The sequence below is a fragment of the Pleurodeles waltl genome, chromosome 11 (genome assembly GCF_031143425.1).
Source record: "Pleurodeles waltl isolate 20211129_DDA chromosome 11, aPleWal1.hap1.20221129, whole genome shotgun sequence".
Classification (NCBI taxonomy): Eukaryota; Metazoa; Chordata; class Amphibia; order Caudata; family Salamandridae; genus Pleurodeles; species Pleurodeles waltl.
This window is the reverse complement of record NC_090450.1, coordinates 917,091,198-917,114,603: the sequence shown is the minus strand read 5'-3', so window position 1 is coordinate 917,114,603 and position 23,406 is coordinate 917,091,198. Positions and strand designations below refer to the sequence as shown.

Sequence of the window (23,406 nt, the reverse complement as noted above, 5' to 3'; positions counted from 1 at the left end):
GCCTCCAGTCTTGACATAAAATTCTATATAATATACCTATTTCTGGATAACTAAAAGTTCCCTGAAGCAGGTTCAGAAAAGATCCCACTCCACTTTGTGCAGCACGCTATATATGACTTAAATAAGTATTATGCCGTGGATAGCCTGACTGTCATCAGGAATATTCACAATGCCATACATTGGTTGTTTGGGCACTATTAGATAAGGATATCCCTAAACCCTTAACCATACATCCTTATTCAAGCTACCTCCAACTCTCACCTTGCTCCACAACACACACATACCCTCACACCCATTCTTACACACACACTTGGGTACACATACACATGGGCTTTTGTAAACTCCCCTCCCCACTATTTAGGCCACATGGTCCTGCAGGCACTCACTCGGGTCACCTTCAGCTGTGTTCTGATGGTTAGTTGCAGAGCCATCATTGCATCAGCAGGCACAGTTGGAAATTGTGATGAGCGACACTTCTGCTTGTACTGCCCTGCCCTTGCCACCTCAGGAGAGAAGGAAGTGATAACATAATCTCTTTCCCTGAGCAAAGCTTGGTGCTTGTAGGATTATTGTATATTCATGCTGTGTGTTGAAGATGGGCTACAGCTCAGTCTCTGTCCTCTGTGCAGTACACATATACATAGTAATCATATCAACTGACAGTATATGGTTATGTTCTCAGTTTAGCTAATGAATCCCTTTGGCTGCGTCTGTAATGCAATGTCACTTCACTAGGCTGGAATGGGTTATTAGTGTGACTATTCAATTGCTTCATAATTCAGTAATGTTGTACTCCATTGTATTTTTATTTTTTAAACGTACAAGCATATCCTCCAAAATGTCCCCCTTTGCCCTCACCCCCGCAACACAGAATTTGCTTTCCAATAGTTAGGCAGATGCCCACACCTTGTGTAATTCATGTCTCCCCCTGTATACTCCTCAGTGGTGAGTCCAAAACATCTGCAGTAATCTGCAGTGCTCTCATTGTCCTGGGGCATGTCATAGTTTTAGCAACTTGGGCAAAGAAGGTCAGCACAGGGCTCCATATAGTAGAGAATGCTGGGCTTCTCCTTTCAATTCTTGTGCTATTTTTTCCATGCCCAGCATGCGCCTGAGTTTTTGATGACCAGTCAAGTTTTTTGTGATACCAGTCCAATTTTGTTTGTGGGGTTTGACGGTCCCATTTACTCAAAATATGTTGTTGTGCAATAGTCAGTAGCAGCAATGTAAGTTTCTTGTCTCCCTTTCTCTATTCCTCCAATTACCCTCAGTTAATTTACTCATTAAGGCTAATTGTGCAGTTGAGGGTCCTCCACCCAGGTGAGTAGGCCAATATTGCTGTATATCTTTCTCCAGAAAGCTTTGAGAGATTTGGCATTCCTTAAAAGGGTATGGCAACCATATTGATATGGCTGCAAAGGGTCTCTTCTGTATGAGCTAGAGGACGATGTCCACCAGAATTTCCTGATGTTGCACCCACTGAGGTCAGTGTTGGCTCTACTGCTGTGGTGGTGGCTGTCAATGCTTGATTCTGCCCCCAGTTAAATGTGAACTAGATTATTTGTGATTTGTCAAGCCTAAAACTCGCTAAATCTTAGAACTTTCTTTTGTTTATGCTAACTAAACCTGAACAGGGAGTGTGGGCCCAAAGCATAGAGGACTGAGATCTGCAAAACGTGGTCTACTGTTGCTGACCAAACCAAGCATTTCTTCAAATAGCCTGCTAGGAATTGGGAAGCCACATGAGCTATTGCACATCACCATCGAAGGAAAGAGTTAACAGAATTGCAGCACAATTCTTCTGGCGTGGCACAGTGGAAAGAAAGTCACTCACAAGGTGAGAACTTGCTGTGGATGCTGGGTGAGGGAAATTATGTGCTTATGTGTCTAGCAATGAGGCACGTGTTCAAAATGTGGGAAAGTGTACCATTATTCCAAGGTACAAAGTCCACAGGCTGAGACCAAGTATTGCTAAACACCATTATGTGATCTAGATAAATAAAATAGAAGCTGCAAGGTCATTCAGGACATAATCCACCTGCCACTTGGAGGTAGCTGGCTTTTTCTTCAGCCAGAAGGTATGGCTCAAAAATGGAACAGGTCTTCTATATTCAAAGACATAGTCATCCCCTTCATCCCAGGATGTAAGGTAATTTGCCATCAAATAACGCATCTATTAGCCTTTCATCTCCACACTGCTCAGATGTCAGTGTGGGAGACTTGCACCATCTCCACTTGGACATTGTTTTCTGCTTGTTACAGCAGGCCAGAGGGGCTCACTCACCTCTACATCTTTGTGGGCACAAAGAAAGAGTTCCCCTCCACACGCTGGTGCTATAATGTGAGACTCTTCATATAAAATACTCTGTGAGGCTTCCTAGTGGACCCAATATCAGCTAGGTTATTCACCTTGCTGACGTACATGAATGGTGCTGCTCACTTCTACTCAAAAGCATGCTCCTTTATGGGTTCCATAATAAGAGGCTTCTGACCCTCTTGATACCCGCTGACAGTGGTCTTATGATTATACCACTCATTTAAGAGTTGTTTGCAGCATTGAGGTTGTCCTTGATGCTATAGATGAGCTGGGCCATCTTTTCTGAATGCCAAACACATAGTCCCTCACCCCTACTGGGGATAATTGTCAGATGACTTCTTGGCCTTCCTTGACAAGAATGAAGGAGCGTCCAGACAGGTGGATGAAAAGGAGTGCGAACAGTGTCATGCAAATCTTGCGTGACACTACCCTGGCTGCAAAAAGCACACTAGAAAGGACGATTGTCACCTCCTTCTAGTGGAGCTTCCAGAGCAGTCACCATGCCTTTGAGCTTGAGACATCTTGGTCTATTGACGGTACAAAGTGGGCAAATTATAGTTCACATTCTTCTCACCCCACATTGCTTTCATATATGTAGTCATAAAGTTAGTTCCCCTGTCAGAGAGAACGTCTTCAGTGAAAGTAATCCAGCTACAATTTCCAACAGGATGCAGGCTGCCACAGAGGCATTAAGGCTCCTATGGGGTGCTGCATCTGGGAACCAGGCTGGCATCATCATCACAAAATATTTGGACTAGATCGATTGGTATGGGGTTCCATGTGACTGCCAATGTATTTCCTAACCATCCTAAAAGGGAACACAAGCAATGAGGAGTAGTTCTAGCAGTGTGAATGTCCTGACTTCTCAGACTGATAGCAAGTTTTGCAGAACTAGCAAAACATGTCAACTTCAATACTGATATTCAACCAGTAACAATGTGAACAACTAGTGGTCTACCATGACAGTGTTATCAGGAACTTTCCATAAAACTTGCAAACAACCAGTCACTGTCTGGCTTTGGGTTAGTAGTGAATGACTGTTAATAGAATGTCTGCCATCCAAGAAAGCATCAAAGCACCTACACCTGGCCACTTGCTTGGCAGCCAGTGCGTTTGCTTGCCCGTGCAGACCTACCAGAGTAGTGATCCTCTTGTAATTTGTCAGATCCTCCCTTCTAAACTGTCTCTGGGCACTAAGGGAGACGTTCCAAGTGAGCTACCATTGCCACCGGGGCAACAGAAAATGATAACCTTTAGGGATAATTAGATGTGTGGGTTTCCCACTAGGCACACAGAGTGGTAGTTTTTATCTTCAGTTCAGTCTCTTCTGGTGCAACAATTGTTTCTGGGTGAACCTCTCCAGAAGCTTTAGAACAGCATCCACCATCCCAACTACCTGAACACATTGCTCTGGGTGAAAATGCATTGAAATAGTAAATGATACCCACCTTGAAGAATTCAACTTTCCATTCCTCCTCCTCCTGGTGTACCACGTGAGAGGGATCTCCTGCCCTCAGTATTCATTACTCGGAGTCTTCGACCATGCAGTAAGTCCCTCTTCAGAGTGTACTGTGCACAGCCTTTCCATGCACATCAGACTTTTAGCACAAGCTGTTGTGTAGTTGGCATGGGTGCAAAACCCACTGTTGTACGACCTTCATCTATTTGTAGCACGCACTGGGGGTGGAACTTGGTCATCGGACAAACTGTATACCCAGGTCTTGGTCTTGTACTCACAGATCCCAGAGCGGACGGTCTTCAGCTGTGAACACCAGGCATTGTGTGCCATAAGAGCTCACTGCTCATGCACCAGTTCCTCCATCTTCAGCCTTCTGCTTACCACCTTGACAATGCACAGTGGGTAACAGGTGCATACAGTGTGCATCTGGCACTGGGTGCAGGATGTGCCATATCCTTAAGTGTGTTCGGGTTTTGTGCATCATTGCTGATATGTAATTTATAATTTCCCACAGCAAACACCATGCCTTTCCCACATGGTGTGATTGAATGCTGCTGTTTCCTATTCTAGGTTATGGTTGTGCTCTGTTGCCAGTCAGGTTTTCTGAGCCCCAATTCCTGGTTTGGGTTGGGCATGTGAATCATAGGCTGTCTTTGAGAGAGTCTGAGGATATTCCTATGTCTCAATTATATTTCTCTTTACTGCAGCGTACTAATACATAAACGACAACAATTGATGTTCACACAAATGGTGCTTGATTTGTTGGGACATGGAAGGTGTAACGGGTGGACCCTTGTTTCAGCCTTAATAGGATTCGTACCTCAGAAGCTTTCTGTGTAAAAATAAATGTGTGGGCTTGTTCTTCTCTGGTCCTCATGGTTACTTCATAGATGGTGGAGGACCATCAAGTATGGTACAGCCTCAATGAGTGATGAAGATTACTGGTAAGTAACCAGGCCATTCCAGATACTGAACATTAAAATGATAATGCTTTGGCAAGGATCAGCCACCAGAATCTGTGGGAGGAATCTTTCCAGACATGACAGAGTGTATCTTCACTATCACTTGTACCCGGCATCAAACCACTGTTCACGACCGGCATGTGCACCTAACACCATTACATTTTGTCATTGTGTTGGATTTACATCAATGAAATGAAATCAGATCAATGCCCTGGAAATAATGCGATGACCTTTCTCGTTCTAGGAGTTTGTCGATTACTACGGAGGACCCGGTGTCCAGCACATTGCACTGAATACTTCTGACATCATTGCTTCTGTAAGTGCTGGGTGTCAGTCTCTTTCTCTTATTGGGGAGGTTCAAGTGTGTTTCATTTTGGTTTACCATGAGTAAAAATGTTTGACTCATAAAAGCAGGTTGTGACGTTAACATCTTTTTCAATGGTTGACAGATGAGAAAAGGGTACTTCACTCGGGATGTCAAACCTTGGTACACAAGTGTTCGGATACTCATCGCCCATTAATGTATGCTGAATCAGAACAAATGCTAGGACACAATTGTTCAATGAGGGGCTCCTTGTGCAGCACCAAACATGGCCCTGGAGACCCGCACCTCCCTAAAGCATTGGCAGTTTTAGCCACACAGGCTCAAAGTGCCTCGCCTATGAGGCAAGGCCATTCATGGTACACAGGACAACTGACTATGCCATCTTTAACCTGTATGGAACAGAGAGTCTGTCTGGCTACAGGTTTTCCCAAGTGTGAATCATGCTGCCTCTGGCAAAGGCGATTTGAACCAATAATCTAGCGTGCATTCACCCGTGCAGGGTATATAGGCAAAGGAGATCTCACCAGTGACCTAGAGCTAAGCTGTGGAGCTTAACCCGGGGGAAGCTTTCAGGTGCTCTGAGGTGTCACCCAAAGCTAAGCTTGTGATCATTTCCCCAAAGTGAGCATGCAGCCCTTATATAAAAAAGGAGTCAAATCCAATGCTAGGCCGTGGAGGTTTCCCTAATGAGAAGCGTGCAAGCATGCAGCCCCTCTGGCCCTGCAGATCTCACCCACTGCCAAACTGACAGCCTTTCCCACAACCCAGATCGTGCAGCCCTTATGAAAGGGTATAGCATCCTTCTAAGCTGGTATCATCCCCCAACAGAGCGTGCAGCCCCTCTGAAATGTGTCTCACCCTGATCTAAACTGGCATAATTCCCAACACAGAGCATGCAGCCTGTAAGGCAAAGTGGCTCTCACATGGTGATAAACTTGAGAGAATTCCCCCATGCAGCCTGTGTTTGGAAATGACGACTAATCCAGTGCTAAGCTTTCCCCAAAATGAAGCATTCAAGCATCCATCCCCTCACGCAGAGAATCTCACCTACCTCCAAGCCGACACGTTCCCCTCAACACACAGCATGCAACACCTCTACAAAGAGTATCACTCCAAACTCTAGGCTGGAGAGCATTCCACAGAGGTGGGCATGCAGCCACTGAGACCAGTGACCAAACTGGCTCACAGCCAGCACTAAACTGGAGAGCATCCCTGTGGCAATGGAGGTCGCACCTAAGGCACGCTAGCATGTTTCCCCTTCTCGTCTCTGTAAACCCTTAGTTTACTCCCCCTCAGTACTTTACTTGCATCCTACATGCTTGTAGTTTCCTTGAGCTGTTTATCTGATCCTGGTCTTTGCACAGTGTACTGTGACTCTCACATGTGAGCCGAGACAAATACTCAAAGACATTGACAAAAAGGGCACGTTTCTGAGTATAATTACTTTCTCAGTAATTGTTGTCCCCCAGTCCATGCTCTCTGCTGATGAATCCCATATATCATATTTGATCATCTCTGTTCTGATCCACTGCTGAGGATAGTAAGCAGCCAGTCACAAACATCTCACTCGAGTCAATATACCCTTCGAAATCCAGATGTTTCAGCAAAGTAGCTTATCGAAAGTTATCTCTAAAACATTTAGAGAAAGCCAAGAGTATTCTGTCCGTGCCTGTTCAAACCTTGAACTACATATTCAGTTTTCCTGTCTTTTCTCTACCTCAGAATCATCCACGACAAAGTAAGTCCTTTGGGAGCTCAATGCATTCTAGGGTCCATGCAAGCTCATTCCTAAGGAGGTTACCCGTTGAGCCTAACTTTCTTGGAGCACTCATGATATGGTGCTTCACCTAATGTAGCTTAGTGTGCCGTCTGCCTGATTCACCAGGGCATTTGTGCATTTACGTTCAAAGTCATTCACATATTATGTATTTACACTTGTAAAAAAGTTTTACTCATGTACGTTTTTTGTATGAGTAAATCTTCTCCCAGGGTCGGGTAGTGAGCTTTCCAGGAGGAAACCTGGAACAGGTTGGCAATGTATTGCTGTTAAGGGTAGGTGTAAATGAGGGCCACTGGAATTATGTGCTAGGGAAGGACCAAAATATGCAGAAGTGTTGACTAAATTGGGCAGCAGGAAAATGCAAATTATGTGGCATAATGTGGCACATTTTGTGTTAGCATTTTCTTGTTATTTTGACACTTTTACACATGTTAACGTTTTCTGGGAAAAGGCTTCCCCTAATTAATACCACTTTGACACCCAAAATCCAGAAATAAGCAATAGAAAGATGAACAGTCAACCTTTGCGAAGGGCCTTCCATCGCGTCGCAACACGAGTTTGCATTGTTTTTTAAAAACTTTTTACCTGTTTGAGCTAGAAACATTTTTTTTTGCTGAAGTATGTAGATTATGTAGCAGATGGATTATGTGGCAAATCCATAATAATGCGGAAAATGTTGTGGCAATAAAATCACATAATTCCAGTGGAACTAGTATAAATTCCATTGAAGTATACGAATGGAATGGTAACAGCAAATATGAAAAGAACACCACCATAACTTTTGGAGCTGTACATGAAAGATTTTATCCATGGGGATCATAATTTCTCAGTCCTTTAGCACGAATAAAGCTCTTATTTTGCACGCACATACGTACCCTATTTAACATTACTCCAAGGGATCTCTGACTGTTGTAGGTTTCTAGTCATACTCCTAGAAGGCATTGCGAAATCTAAATTAATTGGACATGTACTCAAAATGTATGAAGGAACCTTGCTGAGTAGATTTTTGACTTTTTTTTGGACATGGGCCCTATATTTGTTTCAAAGGTGTCATTGAGGTTGAAGGATTGTACATGGTACTTTGTACATTTTACAAACAGAAAAGAAGAGAATTAAAAAAGAAGCTTGCCAGTATAACCAAGTATAATGATCCACAGATGCCCAATGAGTCAACTAGCTTTTAGAAGAAAAATGATCTCCATAGTTGGACAGAGCTTACACAGTGATATGTCCAACTGATCAGTGTCTCAAATATACAGTTCTCACCACCATCTTATTATCAGTGGTGGGTGTTTTGTCCAGCTCGCTGACACGTGATACCAAGAGTGCACATAGTGGAAATATATTCTACTTGATGTAGCTCAATAGCTGGTGAAGCACCACAATTTGATTGCATTGTAGCATTAGAAATGATTTTTATAATATCAGCAATTTAGAAAAAAAGTGCTTTACACAATGGTCTCAATTTTGGATAATTGACAAATGTGCATGTACCGGTTGTCTAGCCAGATATGTGTATACCACATTTGTGTAGTTGTTTGTACTGCTGAAACTTGTCTCATGATGAAAATATACAAAAAAGTAATGGATGGAATGCGTGAATGAATCACAGCCTCTAGATATTACTCAGGCCGCATCCTAGTCCATTGTTATTTTGCACACCATGCCACCTCAGTTTGGACCCTACCATATGCAAATCAGTGTTTACCCTGCCCCAGTAGGAACAGTCCAGCCCAAGTCCTCCCTGAATCAGAACTCAAGCAACCCAAGACCGTTTTTGACCTGATGGGACTTGTCAGTCAAGTTTAGCTTGGTTCCTTTGGAACAGTGAGCACGAAACTCATGTCTTGGCAAATCTGTTGCACTGAAGTAAACAAAAAGCGATGGATAGAATGCTTGAATTAATCTCAGCCAAATGGTTATTACTTATGCTGCATCCCAGTCCGTCATTATTTTGCACATCATGCCGCCTCAGTGTGGCCCAGCGATCTGCATATCAGCCTTGACTCTGCTCCAGTATGAACAGTCCAACCCAAACTCTCATGTCTTCTTTTTGTTTTTTAAACCAAATTCTATCATATGATCCTAATCAACAGTCCAGGGCACAGCACAGCATGAATATTCATGGTCATATACACAGCACATTAATCGTTTAATGGTTACAAGCAAAATATCATATAAAATGGCATCAAGGTACATAGTGCAATAGCCTTACCCCTCTACAAAGTAACATACCCTCCACTTGATCCCCTCCCAACCCATATCTTATACCATGCTGTCCCATTTCAATACCAACAATGAAAGCCTAGCATCCGCCTGTCCTCCAACATAGATAAAGCCCTCAGAGATCATGTCCTTGCCCAGGATCAAATTATCCTAGGAGGGCTCCCATTACAATCTATTCACAGGTAGTGGAGACCCTTCAGGGGTGTCCGGCTCAGGTTCCTTGAGGCAATCCACCAGATGTTCCCAGGCTCAGGCTCTAAAAATTAATCCATGCCCCTTTGCGCCTCTCGAAGCAAGACGGCACGTTCATAACCTGCCTATTTAACCAGTTTGTCCCTCCATTTATCTCTTCTAGGACCCTTTCTAATGCAATGCAAACTCCTGCTTTGCAAGTAGCAGAGCAGGTCGGTAATAGTTTTACATTTGTTTGGACGCAGGAACCCCCCAAGAAAGCAGGCCATAGGAGTACAAGGAATCGTCCATTGTGTAATGTCATTAATACAGTCCATCACGTCTACCCAAAACCCAGACAGGAAAGGGCAGGACCACACCATATGTAACAAAAACCTATTGATTTTGACAGGCATGAGATAAGCTGTGCAAGAAATAGAAATGTATTAATTTAAACCAGGCATTTCGAGAAACTGAGGGTCGCTTTCAAGAAGTTTTGCCCAGTCTCTGTCTTTAATCTAGAGTTCTAAATCATCTTCCCATTTTCCCTGGAGGTCCGCCAGAGGGGCAATATTATAATTTGCAGGGCCTGGTAATGACATGTTACTGCTTTAATGCGGCCATTCATAGTACAGAGTGTGACGCAGCATTTAAGGACAGGCGGTTCAGCCGATCCAGTCCCACAGTGATTTGTAATCCTGGCTGCCACTGCTCGGCGCAGAGGTGGCCTCCTGGTAGTTTGAACTCTGCAGTTAGATCCTCAAACAGGAGGAGCACTCTGTCTCTGAAGAGATCTCCCACGGTAGTCACTCCACAAGCAGCCCATTCAGTCAGCCCATGCACCACATCATCCTGAGCCACCAGTTCCAGCCACTGCAATGGCAGGTCTGGCGAGTAAGGTGCCGACCAACCAGCAACTCCTGGGACTCACCCTGAAGGCGCTGACAGGGGGTCAAGAAGACCCAGAACAGGACACAAAAACCTGGGATCAAGTAGAGTGCCTCCCCACCTGGATTCATGTGGGCATAGATCCAGTGATTGAACCATTGCAGCTGCGCTGCTGGGTAATAAGCTTGTAAGTGCAGTGCTGCCAATCCCCCCTTCGCAACTGGATGCTGTAATTTGGGCATTCTTCTGCCCATTTCCCACACTAGCTCAATATCAGTGTCTCAAGGTCGTGGAAAAGCCAACGGGGGACAAGCAGGGTGTAGGAAGTTGGCTCTGTATGTGCTATTTCAAAGTAAGGAATAGCATGCACAGAGTCCAAGGGTTCCCCTTAGAGGTAAAATAGTGGTAAAAATAGATAATACTAATGCTCTATTTTGTGGTAGTGTGGTCGAGCAGTAGGCTTATCCAAGGAGTAGTGTTAAGCATTTGTTGTACATACACATAGACAATAAATGAGGTACACACACTCAGAGACAAATCCAGCCAATAGGTTTTTATATAGAAAAATATCTTTTCTTAGTTTATTTTAAGAACCACAGGTTCAAATTCTACATGTAATATCTCATTCGAAAGGTATTGCAGGTAAGTACTTTAGGAACTTCAAATCATCAAAATTGCATGTATACTTTTCAAGTTATTGACAAATAGCTGTTTTAAAAGTGGACACTTAGTGCAATTTTCACAGTTCCTAGGGGAGGTAAGTTTTGATTAGTTTTACCAGGTAAGTAAGACACTTACAGGGTTCAGTTCTTGGTCCAAGGTAGCCCACCGTTGGGGGTTCAGAGCAACCCCAAAGTCACCACACCAGCAGCTCAGGGCCGGTCAGGTGCAGAGTTCAAAGTGGTGCCCAAAACACATAGGCTAGAATGGAGAGAAGGGGGTGCCCCGGTTCCGGTCTGCTTGCAGGTAAGTACCCGCGTCTTCGGAGGGCAGACCAGGGGGGTTTTGTAGGGCACCGGGGGGGACACGAGTCCACACAGAAATTTCACCCTCAGCAGCGCGGGGGCGGCCGGGTGCAGTGTAGAAACAGGCGTCGGGTTCGCAATGTTAGTCTATGAGAGATCTCGGGATCTCTTCAGCGCTGCAGGCAGGCAAGGGGGGGGTTCCTCGGGGAAACCTCCACTTGGGCAAGGGAGAGGGACTCCTGGGGGTCGCTTCTCCAGTGAAAGTCCGGTCCTTCAGGTCCTGGGGGCTGCGGGTGCAGGGTCTCTCCCAGGCGTCGGGACTTTAGGTTCAAAGAGTCACGGTCAGGGGAAGCCTCGGGATTCCCTCTGCAGGCGGCGCTGTGGGGACTCAGGGGGGACAGGTTTTGGTACTCACAGTATCAGAGTAGTCCTGGGGTCCCTCCTGAGGTGTCGGATCTCCACCAGCCGAGTCGGGGTCGCCGGGTGCAGTGTTGCAAGTCTCACGCTTCTTGCGGGGAGCTTGCAGGGTTCTTTAAAGCTGCTGGAAACAAAGTTGCAGCTTTTCTTGGAGCAGGTCCGCTGTCCTCGGGAGTTTCTTGTCTTTTCGAAGCAGGGGCAGTCCTCAGAGGATGTCGAGGTCGCTGGTCCCTTCGGAAGGCGTCGCTGGAGCAGGATCTTTGGAAGGCAGGAGACAGGCCGGTGAGTTTCTGGAGCCAAGGCAGTTGTCGTCTTCTGGTCTTCCGCTGCAGGGGTTTTCAGCTGGGCAGTCCTTCTTCTTGTTGCAGGAATCTAATTTTCTAGGGTTCAGGGTAGCCCTTAAATACTAAATTTAAGGGCGTGTTTAGGTCTGGGGGGTTAGTAGCCAATGGCTACTAGCCCTGAGGGTGGGTACACCCTCTTTGTGCCTCCTCCCAAGGGGAGGGGGTCACAATCCTAACCCTATTGGGGGAATCCTCCATCTGCAAGATGGAGGATTTCTAAAAGTTAGAGTCACCTCAGCTCAGGACACCTTAGGGGCTGTCCTGACTGGCCAGTGACTCCTCCTTGTTATTCTCATTATTTTCTCCGGCCTTGCCGCCAAAAGTGGGGCCTGGCCGGAGGGGGCGGGCAACTCCACTAGCTGGAGTGTCCTGCTGGGTTGGCACAAAGGAGGTGAGCCTTTGAGGCTCACCGCCAGGTGTGACAATTCCTGCCTGGGAGAGGTGTTAGCATCTCCACCCAGTGCAGGCTTTGTTACTGGCCTCAGAGTGACAAAGGCACTCTCCCCATGGGGCCAGCAACATGTCTCGGTTTGTGGCAGGCTGCTAAAACTAGTCAGCCTACACAGATAGTCGGTTAAGTTTCAGGGGGCACCTCTAAGGTGCCCTCTGTGGTGTATTTTACAATAAAATGTACACTGGCATCAGTGTGCATTTATTGTGCTGAGAAGTTTGATACCAAACTTCCCAGTTTTCAGTGTAGCCATTATGGTGCTGTGGAGTTCGTGTTTGACAGACTCCCAGACCATATACTCTTATGGCTACCCTGCACTTACAATGTCTAAGGTTTTGTTTAGACACTGTAGGGGTACCATGCTCATGCACTGGTACCCTCACCTATGGTATAGTGCACCCTGCCTTAGGGCTGTAAGGCCTGCTAGAGGGGTGGCTTACCTATACTGCATAGGCAGTGAGAGGCTGGCATGGCACCCTGAGGGGAGTGCCATGTCGACTTACTCATTTTGTTCTCACTAGCACACACAGGCTTGTAAGCAGTGTGTCTGTGCTGAGTGAGGGGTCTCTGGGGTGGCATAAGACATGCTGCAGCCCTTAGAGACCTTTCTTGGCATCAGGGCCCTTGGTACTAGAAGTACCAGTTACAAGGGACTTATCTGAATGCCAGGGTGTGCCAATTGTGGATACAATGGTACATTTTAGGTGAAGGAACACTGGTGCTGGGGCCTGGTTAGCAGGGTCCCAGCACACTTCTCAGTCAAGTCAGCATCAGTATCAGGCAAAAAGTGGGGGGGTAACTGCAACAGGGAGCCATTTCTTTACACAGGGGCAATGTAAAAAAAAACTACAACGATTCTACCAGCCACAGGCAGAGACAAAGTTGTCCAATAGCCACACTAGTACAGAGTGCCCTAGTAGCTGCACAAATATTATTACCATTTAGAAGGTCTTGTGTGTCATGATAAAGCTTGACCCCTAGATATTTAAAGCAGGTCCATTTCCACCTCAAACCAAACAAATCCCGAGGTGGAGGTGCCCTGTTACAAAATGGAAACAAGTGGGATTTCTGCCAACTGATGCACAAGCCTGACACCCTCCCAAAGTGCTCCAAAAGACCAGTCGCACCAGGCAAATCTGCATCAACATCATGGCGGAACAATAACATGTCATCAGCATACAATGCGGCAAAGTGAGAAGCACCTTGCATCTCCACCCCTCAACGGAAGTCTTCATTTCGTGCTGTGTTTTCTAATGGTTCCACAGCAGTGGGGAACAGTAAAGAGGAGAGCGGACACCCCTGTCTAGTCCCGTGCCCCACCACATAGGAGTCCGATAATGACTTACGGGTCCGAACCACATTGTATGCCCTGAATAAAGAAGCTGGGTCTATTTTACAAAGCCGGGCCCCAGATCCACCCGCAGCATCACCTGATGTAGGAAGTCTCAACGTAGGCTGCCAAAGGCTTTTTCTATGTCTGTCGCCATGACCACTGCCCCTTATTTGTCTACAGAGTCATCAGCCAGGAGCGATAAAAGTCTGCGGATGTTGAGTGCTGGATTGTGCCCTGGTATAAAACCCACCTGGTCGACATGGATCAATTTAGGCATGTGAGATAAAAGATGAGTTACCAGTGTCCGACTAATTATGTTATAGTCCACATTGAACATGGACAAGCCCTAATATCTTGGGGGTCAGGGGTGTAACCAGGTTTGAATAATGAAATGATCAGTGCTTTGCACGTGGACACTGGTAAGTGTCCCAAAGCTCGAGCTGGGGCATAGAGATGGTCTATTCTAGGTACCAATTCCTCCTGATAGGTGACATAAAATTCCACAGGTATGCCATCTGTCCCAGGTACTTTGCCACGTGCCATGGCCTTAATAGCAGCTTGCACCTCCTTGAGTGTAATGGCACCACCCAGCTCCTCAGCCTTCTCTCTTGTGAGGACCGAAAATGTCAGGTGATGGGGAGTATAGTACTCCTTAAATTGTAATCTATTGCTGTCCTGAATATATATGCGCTCACCTGTTTCCATCTCCAGGATCAAGGAGTCCCCTAGGAGTAGGATTAGTGAGCCATGGTAACACTGTCCCTGCCTTATCGCACTCTGCATGGATGTTTCCTGATGGTCAAAGCAGCAAAGCTTCTCAACTCGGGCTGCTAGTAACTCCCTAGCCTCTAGAAATGGCTGCTTCTATTTTGAGTACCCTGGTCTCGTATTTTCAAGGTCCCGCAACACTCCCTCTTGATCTTCAACTTCCCCCACCAGTGTGCACTGCATCCCCACAACCAGCATCCCCTAATTACCACCTTGAATGCATCCCACTCAAGCCACAGTGAAGTAGCTGTGGCCACATTATACACAAAGTAGTTCTATTTCGCCTCACCGATATTATGTTGGAACACTAGGTTGCCTAACCCCTCAACCTGCAGTCTCCAATCAGGGACCTGGGGACATCCCCTGTCCCAGCACAATGAGAGCAGAGACAGATTGTGGTCTGAGACCGTCCAACATAAATACTCTACATTATGGACCTTTCCATGGACCCCAGATGTGCAGAGGAAAGTAACAAGTGGAACATGGAGTTCATGCATACCAGAGTAGAACGAGTAATCCCTAGTTATGGGGTGCAGTCTCTCCAAGGATCCATCAACCCACCACTGCTGTTACGAGTCTGAGAACATGCGAGCCAAGCGAATTACCAGGGAATCGCCTAGTGACAGATGGGACTGATCAAGGGCTGGGTCAGCAATGCAAGTATAGCTTGTGTCACATACAGGGCCAGGACTCTGGATAGTTCAGCAAAGAACCCTCCCTGTACTGTATTAGGAGCATGAATTCTGACTATGGCCAAATCTTGCCCTGCCAGTCTCCCTGCAAGTACCACATATCTACCATCAGGGTCTATCAGTTTGTTTGTCTTCTGAAAGGGCACTCCAGGTCTTATCACAGTAAAACTCCCCTGGTGAAGGCAGAGTAGGCCGTAGCATAGGTCTGCCCCGCCAACTTTTGTGAAGTCCCAGGACCTCAGCTGCAATGAGGTGAGTCTCCTGCAGGAGGGCGATATGTGTCCCTCTCTTCTTAAAGTAAGAGTACACCTTATATCTCTTGAACATATTATTAATATCACAAACATTCCAGGAAATTAAATTATACATCACAGTGGATACCATAGAGGAGAACAATATAGGCACCACAGTTCTTCCGGAGGAAACCCACTCCCTCCCTCGACTCAAAGCTTCAATGCCACAGCATTGGAAATCGGGAACAGCAGACAGAGGTAACCCAGTAGAAACCCAGTGAACAAGAACAAATAACCCAACAACCCATCCCCAGGACAAGAAGAAAACGAGTCCCCATCCAAACCAATGAAAGAACATCCAACAAATGTGCATTCATCACACGCATAACTTCAATACTAGGTGGAGCACCAGACAAGACAACTCTCAGCCTCACATCACACCATCTAACTGAGGCAAACCAGATACATATACCCACAATCAACCCAACTGCAGGAGAAAGGCATAGGTAACTGTATCGGCACACCCAAACAAATCTAGACTAGAGCTCAATTATACTTGGTCCACATATGTCCTTTCCTATAATCTCATCAGAGGTGCCTGAGGTAACACTAGGTAGGGAGTAACCTGAGTCATGTGTAGAGTTTGAAACTCGGTCAGAGTCAGTGCCTCTTGCTTATCCATCACCAAACACAGAGCGGGGCTGGATCCTGTTCCGCTCATAGCTGCTACCACTTCTACTGCGCATTGACATTTATGTTGTGCTTGGAACCTAGATGGAATGGCGCTAGCTTCACCTCTTGCTTTTTTCCTCGGACGCCAGCAGCAGCCCTCCGATCACCAAAAGAAGCAGCATCATCTAGTCCCCTAGCAGCTGGGGTGACGTAAAAAATTGTACATCGCCTCCCGCAGTCACGCTCAATCTGGTAGGGAGTAACAGTTCATAAGGCATCCCCAGCTGTCTGAGGCGTTTCTTAGCATCTAGGAACGAGGCTCTCTGCAAATGGACTTCTCTTGTAAAGTCTGAGAAGATCACGACCCTATGGATTTCAACCATTATATCTCCCTAGAGCGGAGTCGGGACCCAGGCTCTCATGTATTGGGGTGGTTATGTTCTGGTTCAGGGAGGCTCTGGCCTGGCATTTCGGACTGGACTATTCCTATTGCAGAAGGTTCAAGGCTAATTTGCCTATGGCTTGATCCAAAAGAGGTGGCATGGTGGGCAAAAGAATGATGGGTTGGAATGCTACCCCGAAGATTGCCAGTGGGTCAGACTTATTGGAACCATTCTTCACACCACCTTTGGTGTGTTTGGTGCAGCTTGTCTCATGCAGGCATTATACTGTGAGTCATAAATAGCACAGACAATTCAAATAGCTTTTAAGTGATTTCCTTTCTGATATCCCCTGTATTCTGGAACAGATTGATATATAGTATTGCTATAGGGCACACCTAGGTGAAAGGCAGCAGAGCACTGTACGTGGTCCAAGTTTCTAGATGGTTAATGAATGGAGGGGTAATATTCTTTAAAGAGGTGAGTCTTCAACTCTTTTATAAATTGGAGCAGTGTTGGGGCAATCCTGATGAATATCAGGATGTTGTTCTAGATCGTGGGTGCATAGCTGAAAAAAGGCTTGTGGTGTTCTTTCTTTTTTTACGCCTCTTAGTCTGCACTCTTATGGTGTCCTAGCTATGGTGTGCTGAGAAAAACCAGAGATAGTGAGCCTGTTTGCACGATAAGCATGGGTGCTGTTTGTGATGCTTTGTAAATGGTACTGAAGCATAAAACAAGTGATGGATGGAATGCTTGAATTAATCGAAGCTACTGGTAGTCACTCTGGGCTGCTTCCCATTCCATCGTTATTTTGCACACAATGCCACCTCAGTTTGGACCCAGCCATATTCAAATCAGTCTTGACCCTACTTCCATGGGAACAGTTTAGCGGAACTAAGCTCCTATCCACAGCTAGTGTTCATCTCATGGCCCTGAATTATTGTAGGCTGTTCAAAATGGAGACGGTGCCCAATATTAGCATCTAGGAGATATCTCACATTCATCCAACTCGATTCAACATTTCAATGTCCTGACATTGGGGGACCTGCATTACAATTATATTCTGTACCGATTTATCAATATTGGTTGCTACCATGTTTGGTCGGGATGATAACCCTGTTTAAAACATTTTTTGGGGGGTTGAAATGTTGAAACTGCACTTGTGGACTGATAGTAATTATAATAATGTACATCCTATGCTCTGATTCTGAGTCGTGTTGTGGAAAATGTGCATTTTATTACCCCCTAGTATGGTATATATTCTTTGCATAAAGCACTAGCGCCTGTTATTTCACTCTTCACTGTCACTGAGCTGTTTTGTTGGAGCACCTACAGCATGAAACAATGTGTCTTTTCATACTAATGAAAAAAGTATACAGTGAATAAAATTAAGTGTATACTCTCAATCATTCGATGTTCACACCTCAGCCAAGGGAGTGTAGGCTCATGCTTCCTCAAGGGCACCATTGTAATTTGTATTAATGAACCAGGACACCAGTAACGGCAAACAATTTTCACCCTTCTTAGGGCTCATTAGTCTGGCATAGATTCGTCCCAACGCGCAGTGTGCCTAGAACCCATGTGTGGGCATGCTCGTTAAAGACCGCAAGATATACCAACACACAGCCTTTTATTAGCCGCACTCTCATTCGGTTTGTGAATAATGAATGTGTATGGAATTAAATGATTCTTTTATAAGTCCTCAACAGGGAGTGCTATTATACCTCCTGCCCTGATACAATAGAGCCATTGGTCGTGTTTTCTTCTTCTCTTCCCTTTCTTTTTTCCCCTGTCTTTTCCCTTTTTCCAGTACCCGCATAATATCAGGCATTTCAGAGGAACACCCATGAAAAGCGGCCATCTCAGCCACCCTCTGGCACACCGATGAGTGCCATTTTGGAAGGTCACCAGTCTAGTGCCTGACGCCCCCACCAGTTGGGACGCGTGAGCGGCATTGCACATAAATACCAGATCCCTACGGGGGATCTGTTTACCTTTCTCTTTTGCTCTCGTCCTCTCTGGATTCTTTTTTAGGGTCGAGCCTGCGTTGCATGCGCTCACGCATGCGTATCGCAGGGAGACTCTTTAGTATTCAGAAAAGGGCTCGGAGCCCTGTCAACGTCACGTCAGTGTTTTTTATTGGTTCGTGGGCTTGCCTAATAAAATCTGCTTGCTTTCATTAGTCGAAAGCACGCATATGTCAGGCCTTTTCTGGTGGCTAGCCCTCCTCGAGCGCAGCGACCAAGTACAGAAAACATGCGAGGCTCGCTGTTTTCCATCGGGCTCGTGGATTTCTTTTTCTCTAACTTACGAGCGCGATCTCGCTTGGCAGAAGTCGAGCCCTTTACATAGTTAATTGCACTTTTTCGGGTTACGTATATAAATGCACTTTTGCCCGATAGGTGAAAAGTCGGGTTAGGAGTTTACAACGCTATCAGCTCTAACATGAGCAAACGCAAGACCCGTTGCATTGCAAATGCTTGTTCTTTCTGCCTCTAATTTTCTATCGATGTAGCTTTCACTCTCTGGCTCGCTCTTAGTCTTGTGCTCTCTTCCCAGGGACATAGCTTGGTCAGTAAAACTGGGGGTGTGAGCTTCAGATTTTCAAACAATCAGGCTGACATGTAATGTCAAAATACATTGTACGACAAGCAGGGTACACAAGAAAGGATAAAGGGGCACTGGAAAGGGAGACAAATGTGGATTAATAGGCATAGTAAATTAGAGAAAACATAACATTTTGCAAAATAACCAACATTTGTGAAGATTTTCAAAGCAGAGTGGGATAGAGTGTGTCTGCATTTTTTTCTGTGTTCATGTAAAAGTTCCTTTGGAAATCCGGCAGACACCTCACACTACCCGACTGAAAGCACCTGTAGCCAGCTATTTACCTGACTATATGTTTATTGGGGAGGTGTAACACCCTAAACACCCCCCACCCACACAAAGCTATGCCCCTCTCTCTCTCTTTCTGAATAGCACCAGGGGACAGGGAATCATTAGCATTTGGCTGCAAGAGATGATGAAATGGGACAAGAACTTTACTAAAATAATTTTTGTCAAACTGGAATATCTATCTTCCAGATCAGAAATCTCAAGGAACGTGGTATGGAGTTCATGTCAGTTCCACCAACCTACTATCAAATGCTGCGGGAGAACCTTAAAACCGCAAAAATCCAGGTCACAGAGAATATTGACAAGCTGGAGGTAAGTCACAAACTGCACTTTGTAGTGCGTTTTGTAGTACTACAGTGGCACTTCAAAACTTGCTAGGAAGTGCTTTTCACCAACTGCACTTATCTAGTCACTAACATTTCTGAGCAAGTTCACTACTTTTCGGTATTCACAAATTGCACTTAGTAACTTGAACTCTTGAAGTAGCGTACACTTTTGTAGTAAGTACCTACCTCCATTACTTTCTGTGGGAGGGTGTTGCTGTACCAGTGGATGGCCATACATGGTGCTGGACGTACTACAAAATCGCACAGTTACTGCAGACGTATGTCTCTACAAAAGAGCAGGGTGTGAATACCAAAAAGTAGTAAACTTATTCAAAGTGTAAACTTACTCAAAAGTGTGTTACCTTTGTAAATCAGTCACATACTGTGTATACAAGTATTCTCCAATTACTGTACATTACTTGCAGAAGCCACTAGCTTATTTCTGCTTAATTGTATTGGAAAAGCTGCAAGCTTTTCATTCAGTTATCTATTACTTTACTGTCTGGTCTTAGAATGAAATAAGATAATGATGAGTTTGCACTTGAAAAGAATAAGCTAAGCCGCTAATGAGTGAATTGAAGCCTAATAAAGTGCTGGAAGGCATAGCTATTAAGAGCCTAGTTCAAGATGTGCAGTTTACTCTCTTCAGTCACACTGATCAATAAATTGTTATCCTAGTTTCTCTGACATTATTCTTGCCACTCGCTACTCCCTGTATACTGTAAATACTGTAGCCCCAAGGCCTTTTCTCAGCAGCATTTTACTAGCTATTTGTGCCAGAGTTTCATGGAGAATAGAGGCAAAGACTTAACATCAGGCAAGCTTGGCACCTTGCCTTTTCACATTTGAATTTTACCATCTCACGTGAAGTAGACTTTTCACCATAGCTTCAAAGTTTTGAATTAACATGAGATGTGCTGGGCTTTATAAAACTCAGTCATGAAGTACTAAGGCCCTGATTTAGAAATTGGCGAGTGGTAGGACTGCCAAAATCAGCAGCCCTACGGCAGACATGGGTAGGGAAAATTTGAATTGCTTCCATATGGAGGGAGAAAACTCCCTTTGTGTTGGGCCATTTATGTTCTATATTGAGAAAACAAACTCCCAGTTTGGGAGTTTATTTTCACAGTATAAAAATGGTTGCCCTGTGGGTGCTTTAAACAATGCTCCCACTTGGCGAACCTTCAGTTCTGGGAAGGGAGCCACAGCTTTGGCAGTTCCATTCGCAGCACAGAGATCCCCGTCAGGTAGCCAGGGATCTCTCTATAGATTGCACAGTCCTCCACCAGGGTGGTGGAGTCCATGGCCACAGCTACCCTTTCAAGCCTGTAGGCTGTCTATTTCATTCTAAATTACTCTTTCTAATGCACAGGAGTTGAATATCTTGGTCGACTACGATGACAAAGGGTACCTGCTCCAGATCTTCACCAAACCAGTTCAAGACAGACCAACCTTGTTCTTGGAAGTCATACAGCGTCACAACCACCAGGTCAGCAGCCCAAAATCTTTTTTTAAGTGTGTTACTCCGTGGAAAACAAAATCATCCCTTTAACTGTAAACATTCCATCTTTTGCAGGGATTTGGTGCCGGGAATTTCAAGAGCCTGTTCAAAGCTATAGAAGATGACCAAGAGGCGAGAGGCAACCTTACTGTGTTGACACCCAACGGAGAAGCTGAATTTATCTGAATCACCGACTTCACCATATTTTGATTGCAAAATGCAACTGTATTATTCCTAGTTGAAACCACTTATTTTGTGTTGTGAACTTTCTGTGACTAAATGTTCCATGTGAGATTAGAATTGTGCTGTTCTGCTCTGCTTTTGCTTTAATTTCTTCAGCATCAAGCTTCAGACAGACAAGAATGGAAGGGTGTTGTGACTTTAAGAATTAGATAACCAGGTCTTGCCCCTCCCATTCACCCCTTCTTCAGTTCCTTTTTTTCCACCATTTGGCTAAGCACAAGAATTGCCATGCTGAGTCCTAATTGCAGCCTCAAACCAATTTGATGCTGGCAGTAGGGTGGCCGTCACACTCCATGTTCTCACAGACAACTGTTTCCAGACCTGGACTTTTGTGTAACAGTCTAATGCATTCTGGGTGTTTTAGTCTTTGTTTGCTTCAGTTCAACTAATTGGACTACTACGTCTAATGATGATGATTTGTAGGTGAAATGCTGTGTGTTGGAACAGTGTGTTTGATGACAATTAAGTGAGGCTAATGCCATAGTTGGGATGGAAAGGTTCAGTACTTGCAAAGATGGGTCTGCAAAGATTTGTACGTGTACTGCTGTACTGCTGTACATGGGGAATATTTTCCTTAAAAGGGTGCCTGCCATCTGTACCTGCTTGAAGTGTCATTCACAGCAGTGCATGTCAGGTATATTGTGTAATGTGGCATTCCTTCCACGTACACATTCCGGTATGAGCAACGTCTGTTTTACCAGCTAAACTCGGATGTAGCAAGATTTTCCTATTTTGTAGGTTATAGGCATCTTCCTGCACAAAAACAGTCCTGGCAGGCATTTCCCTCTGTCTATGTGTGCTGCAGAATACAAAACACATAGAGATAAAAAAACAAAGAGAAATGAAGATATTTCTCCTCGTTAGCCCTCCCCTGGGGAGGCGTAGCATTTCAACACATTCCCAGGTTTACCACTAATGGTAAATCTAGGAATGTGCCAAAATCCATGGGTGGATGAGCGAGAACACCCAAGCTCCACCCATCGAGCGCCTCCCTCGGGCAGAGTAACTCAAGGCAGTGATTTGCTCTGCCTTGCGTTACTCCAGAATTATTAAGCCATGCAGGACCACAAAAGCTGGCCTTGCGTGGCTTGATAAATCTGACTTTAGTGTTGTGTCCCCCTTGCGTGGTGCAAGGGTGACGCAACACTGTGATAAACATGGGTCCTAATATCTTGATTCCAAAATGGCCCAGGGCAGTGTTGGCTGAAGTTAGGCAAAGAGACAAAGTAATAGACAACATCCAAGAATTGGTCGTTTACATTGTCAAGGGTTTTAGACTGACACAGAATGACAATATTTTAAGAAAGCACAGGGTATTGATCTTAGGTTCTTGTTAAACTTTACACAAGATCCAGCATTTTCTTATTTAGTTTAGACAGTGTAACTACAGTAGTACTGGTCTGTATATGTGTACTTCTCCAAGAGTTATTCTTCAAAGATAAAGGTCAATTCAAATCTAATGAAGAAATCCCTAAGAGATGCATGAGGAACACAAAAATAGACCTATATATTCCTTTCTAAAGGTTTATGGTGTCCACCAATTGAAAGTAGAGAACACAATAATACCATTCGATGCAGCCCACAGTCAAAAACATTTTGCTGGATGGTACTGGAAAGTAACGTGTATTAAAGAGGAAAAAGTTATATTTCTCCAGTGTTGGTGAGTTTCATGCATGCACATACTTGAATCGTGTCCCATTACCAGGTTGAAATTCCCCGGTACACTTTATTTTTTGAACATCTCTTTATTGAGGTTTTGCAAAAATGCAAGTAGCATGAATAAATAAACATTGTGACTAATTGTGGTAAAAGTTGTCTTATTCAAATGATCAAGGTCCAAAAGCTATCAGTTGTAATTGCACTGGAAAGCAGGAACCACCATTTGATCAAAGAGAAAATTAGGGACAGTAGGGAAGAAGCAAAATAGAAAAGAGAAGTGTAACTGGGTAGACACAAAAACAAAAAGCAGGTGAAGCATCCGTCTCCCAACATATTAAGCACTTCCAGCAAACAGAAACCCTTGGGCCCAAAGTTAAGAAAAGTGGTGCTGCATTACAT

At 44.9% G+C, this 23,406-nt stretch overlaps 1 protein-coding gene across 1 annotated transcript in view; it reads left to right on the top strand.

The window, feature by feature from the left end:
• Window positions 1–23,148, top strand: part of HPD (4-hydroxyphenylpyruvate dioxygenase) — a 78,867-nt gene extending 55,719 nt beyond the window's left edge. The window contains exons 11-14 of the mRNA XM_069214918.1: window positions 4,983–5,054; window positions 19,468–19,590; window positions 20,977–21,093; window positions 21,181–23,148. Of these exons, the coding sequence (XP_069071019.1) occupies window positions 4,983–5,054; window positions 19,468–19,590; window positions 20,977–21,093; window positions 21,181–21,291 (423 nt within the window). The 3' untranslated portion in view covers window positions 21,292–23,148. The remainder of the gene's footprint in view (window positions 1–4,982; window positions 5,055–19,467; window positions 19,591–20,976; window positions 21,094–21,180) is intronic.
• Window positions 23,149–23,406: the final 258 nt, after the last annotated feature.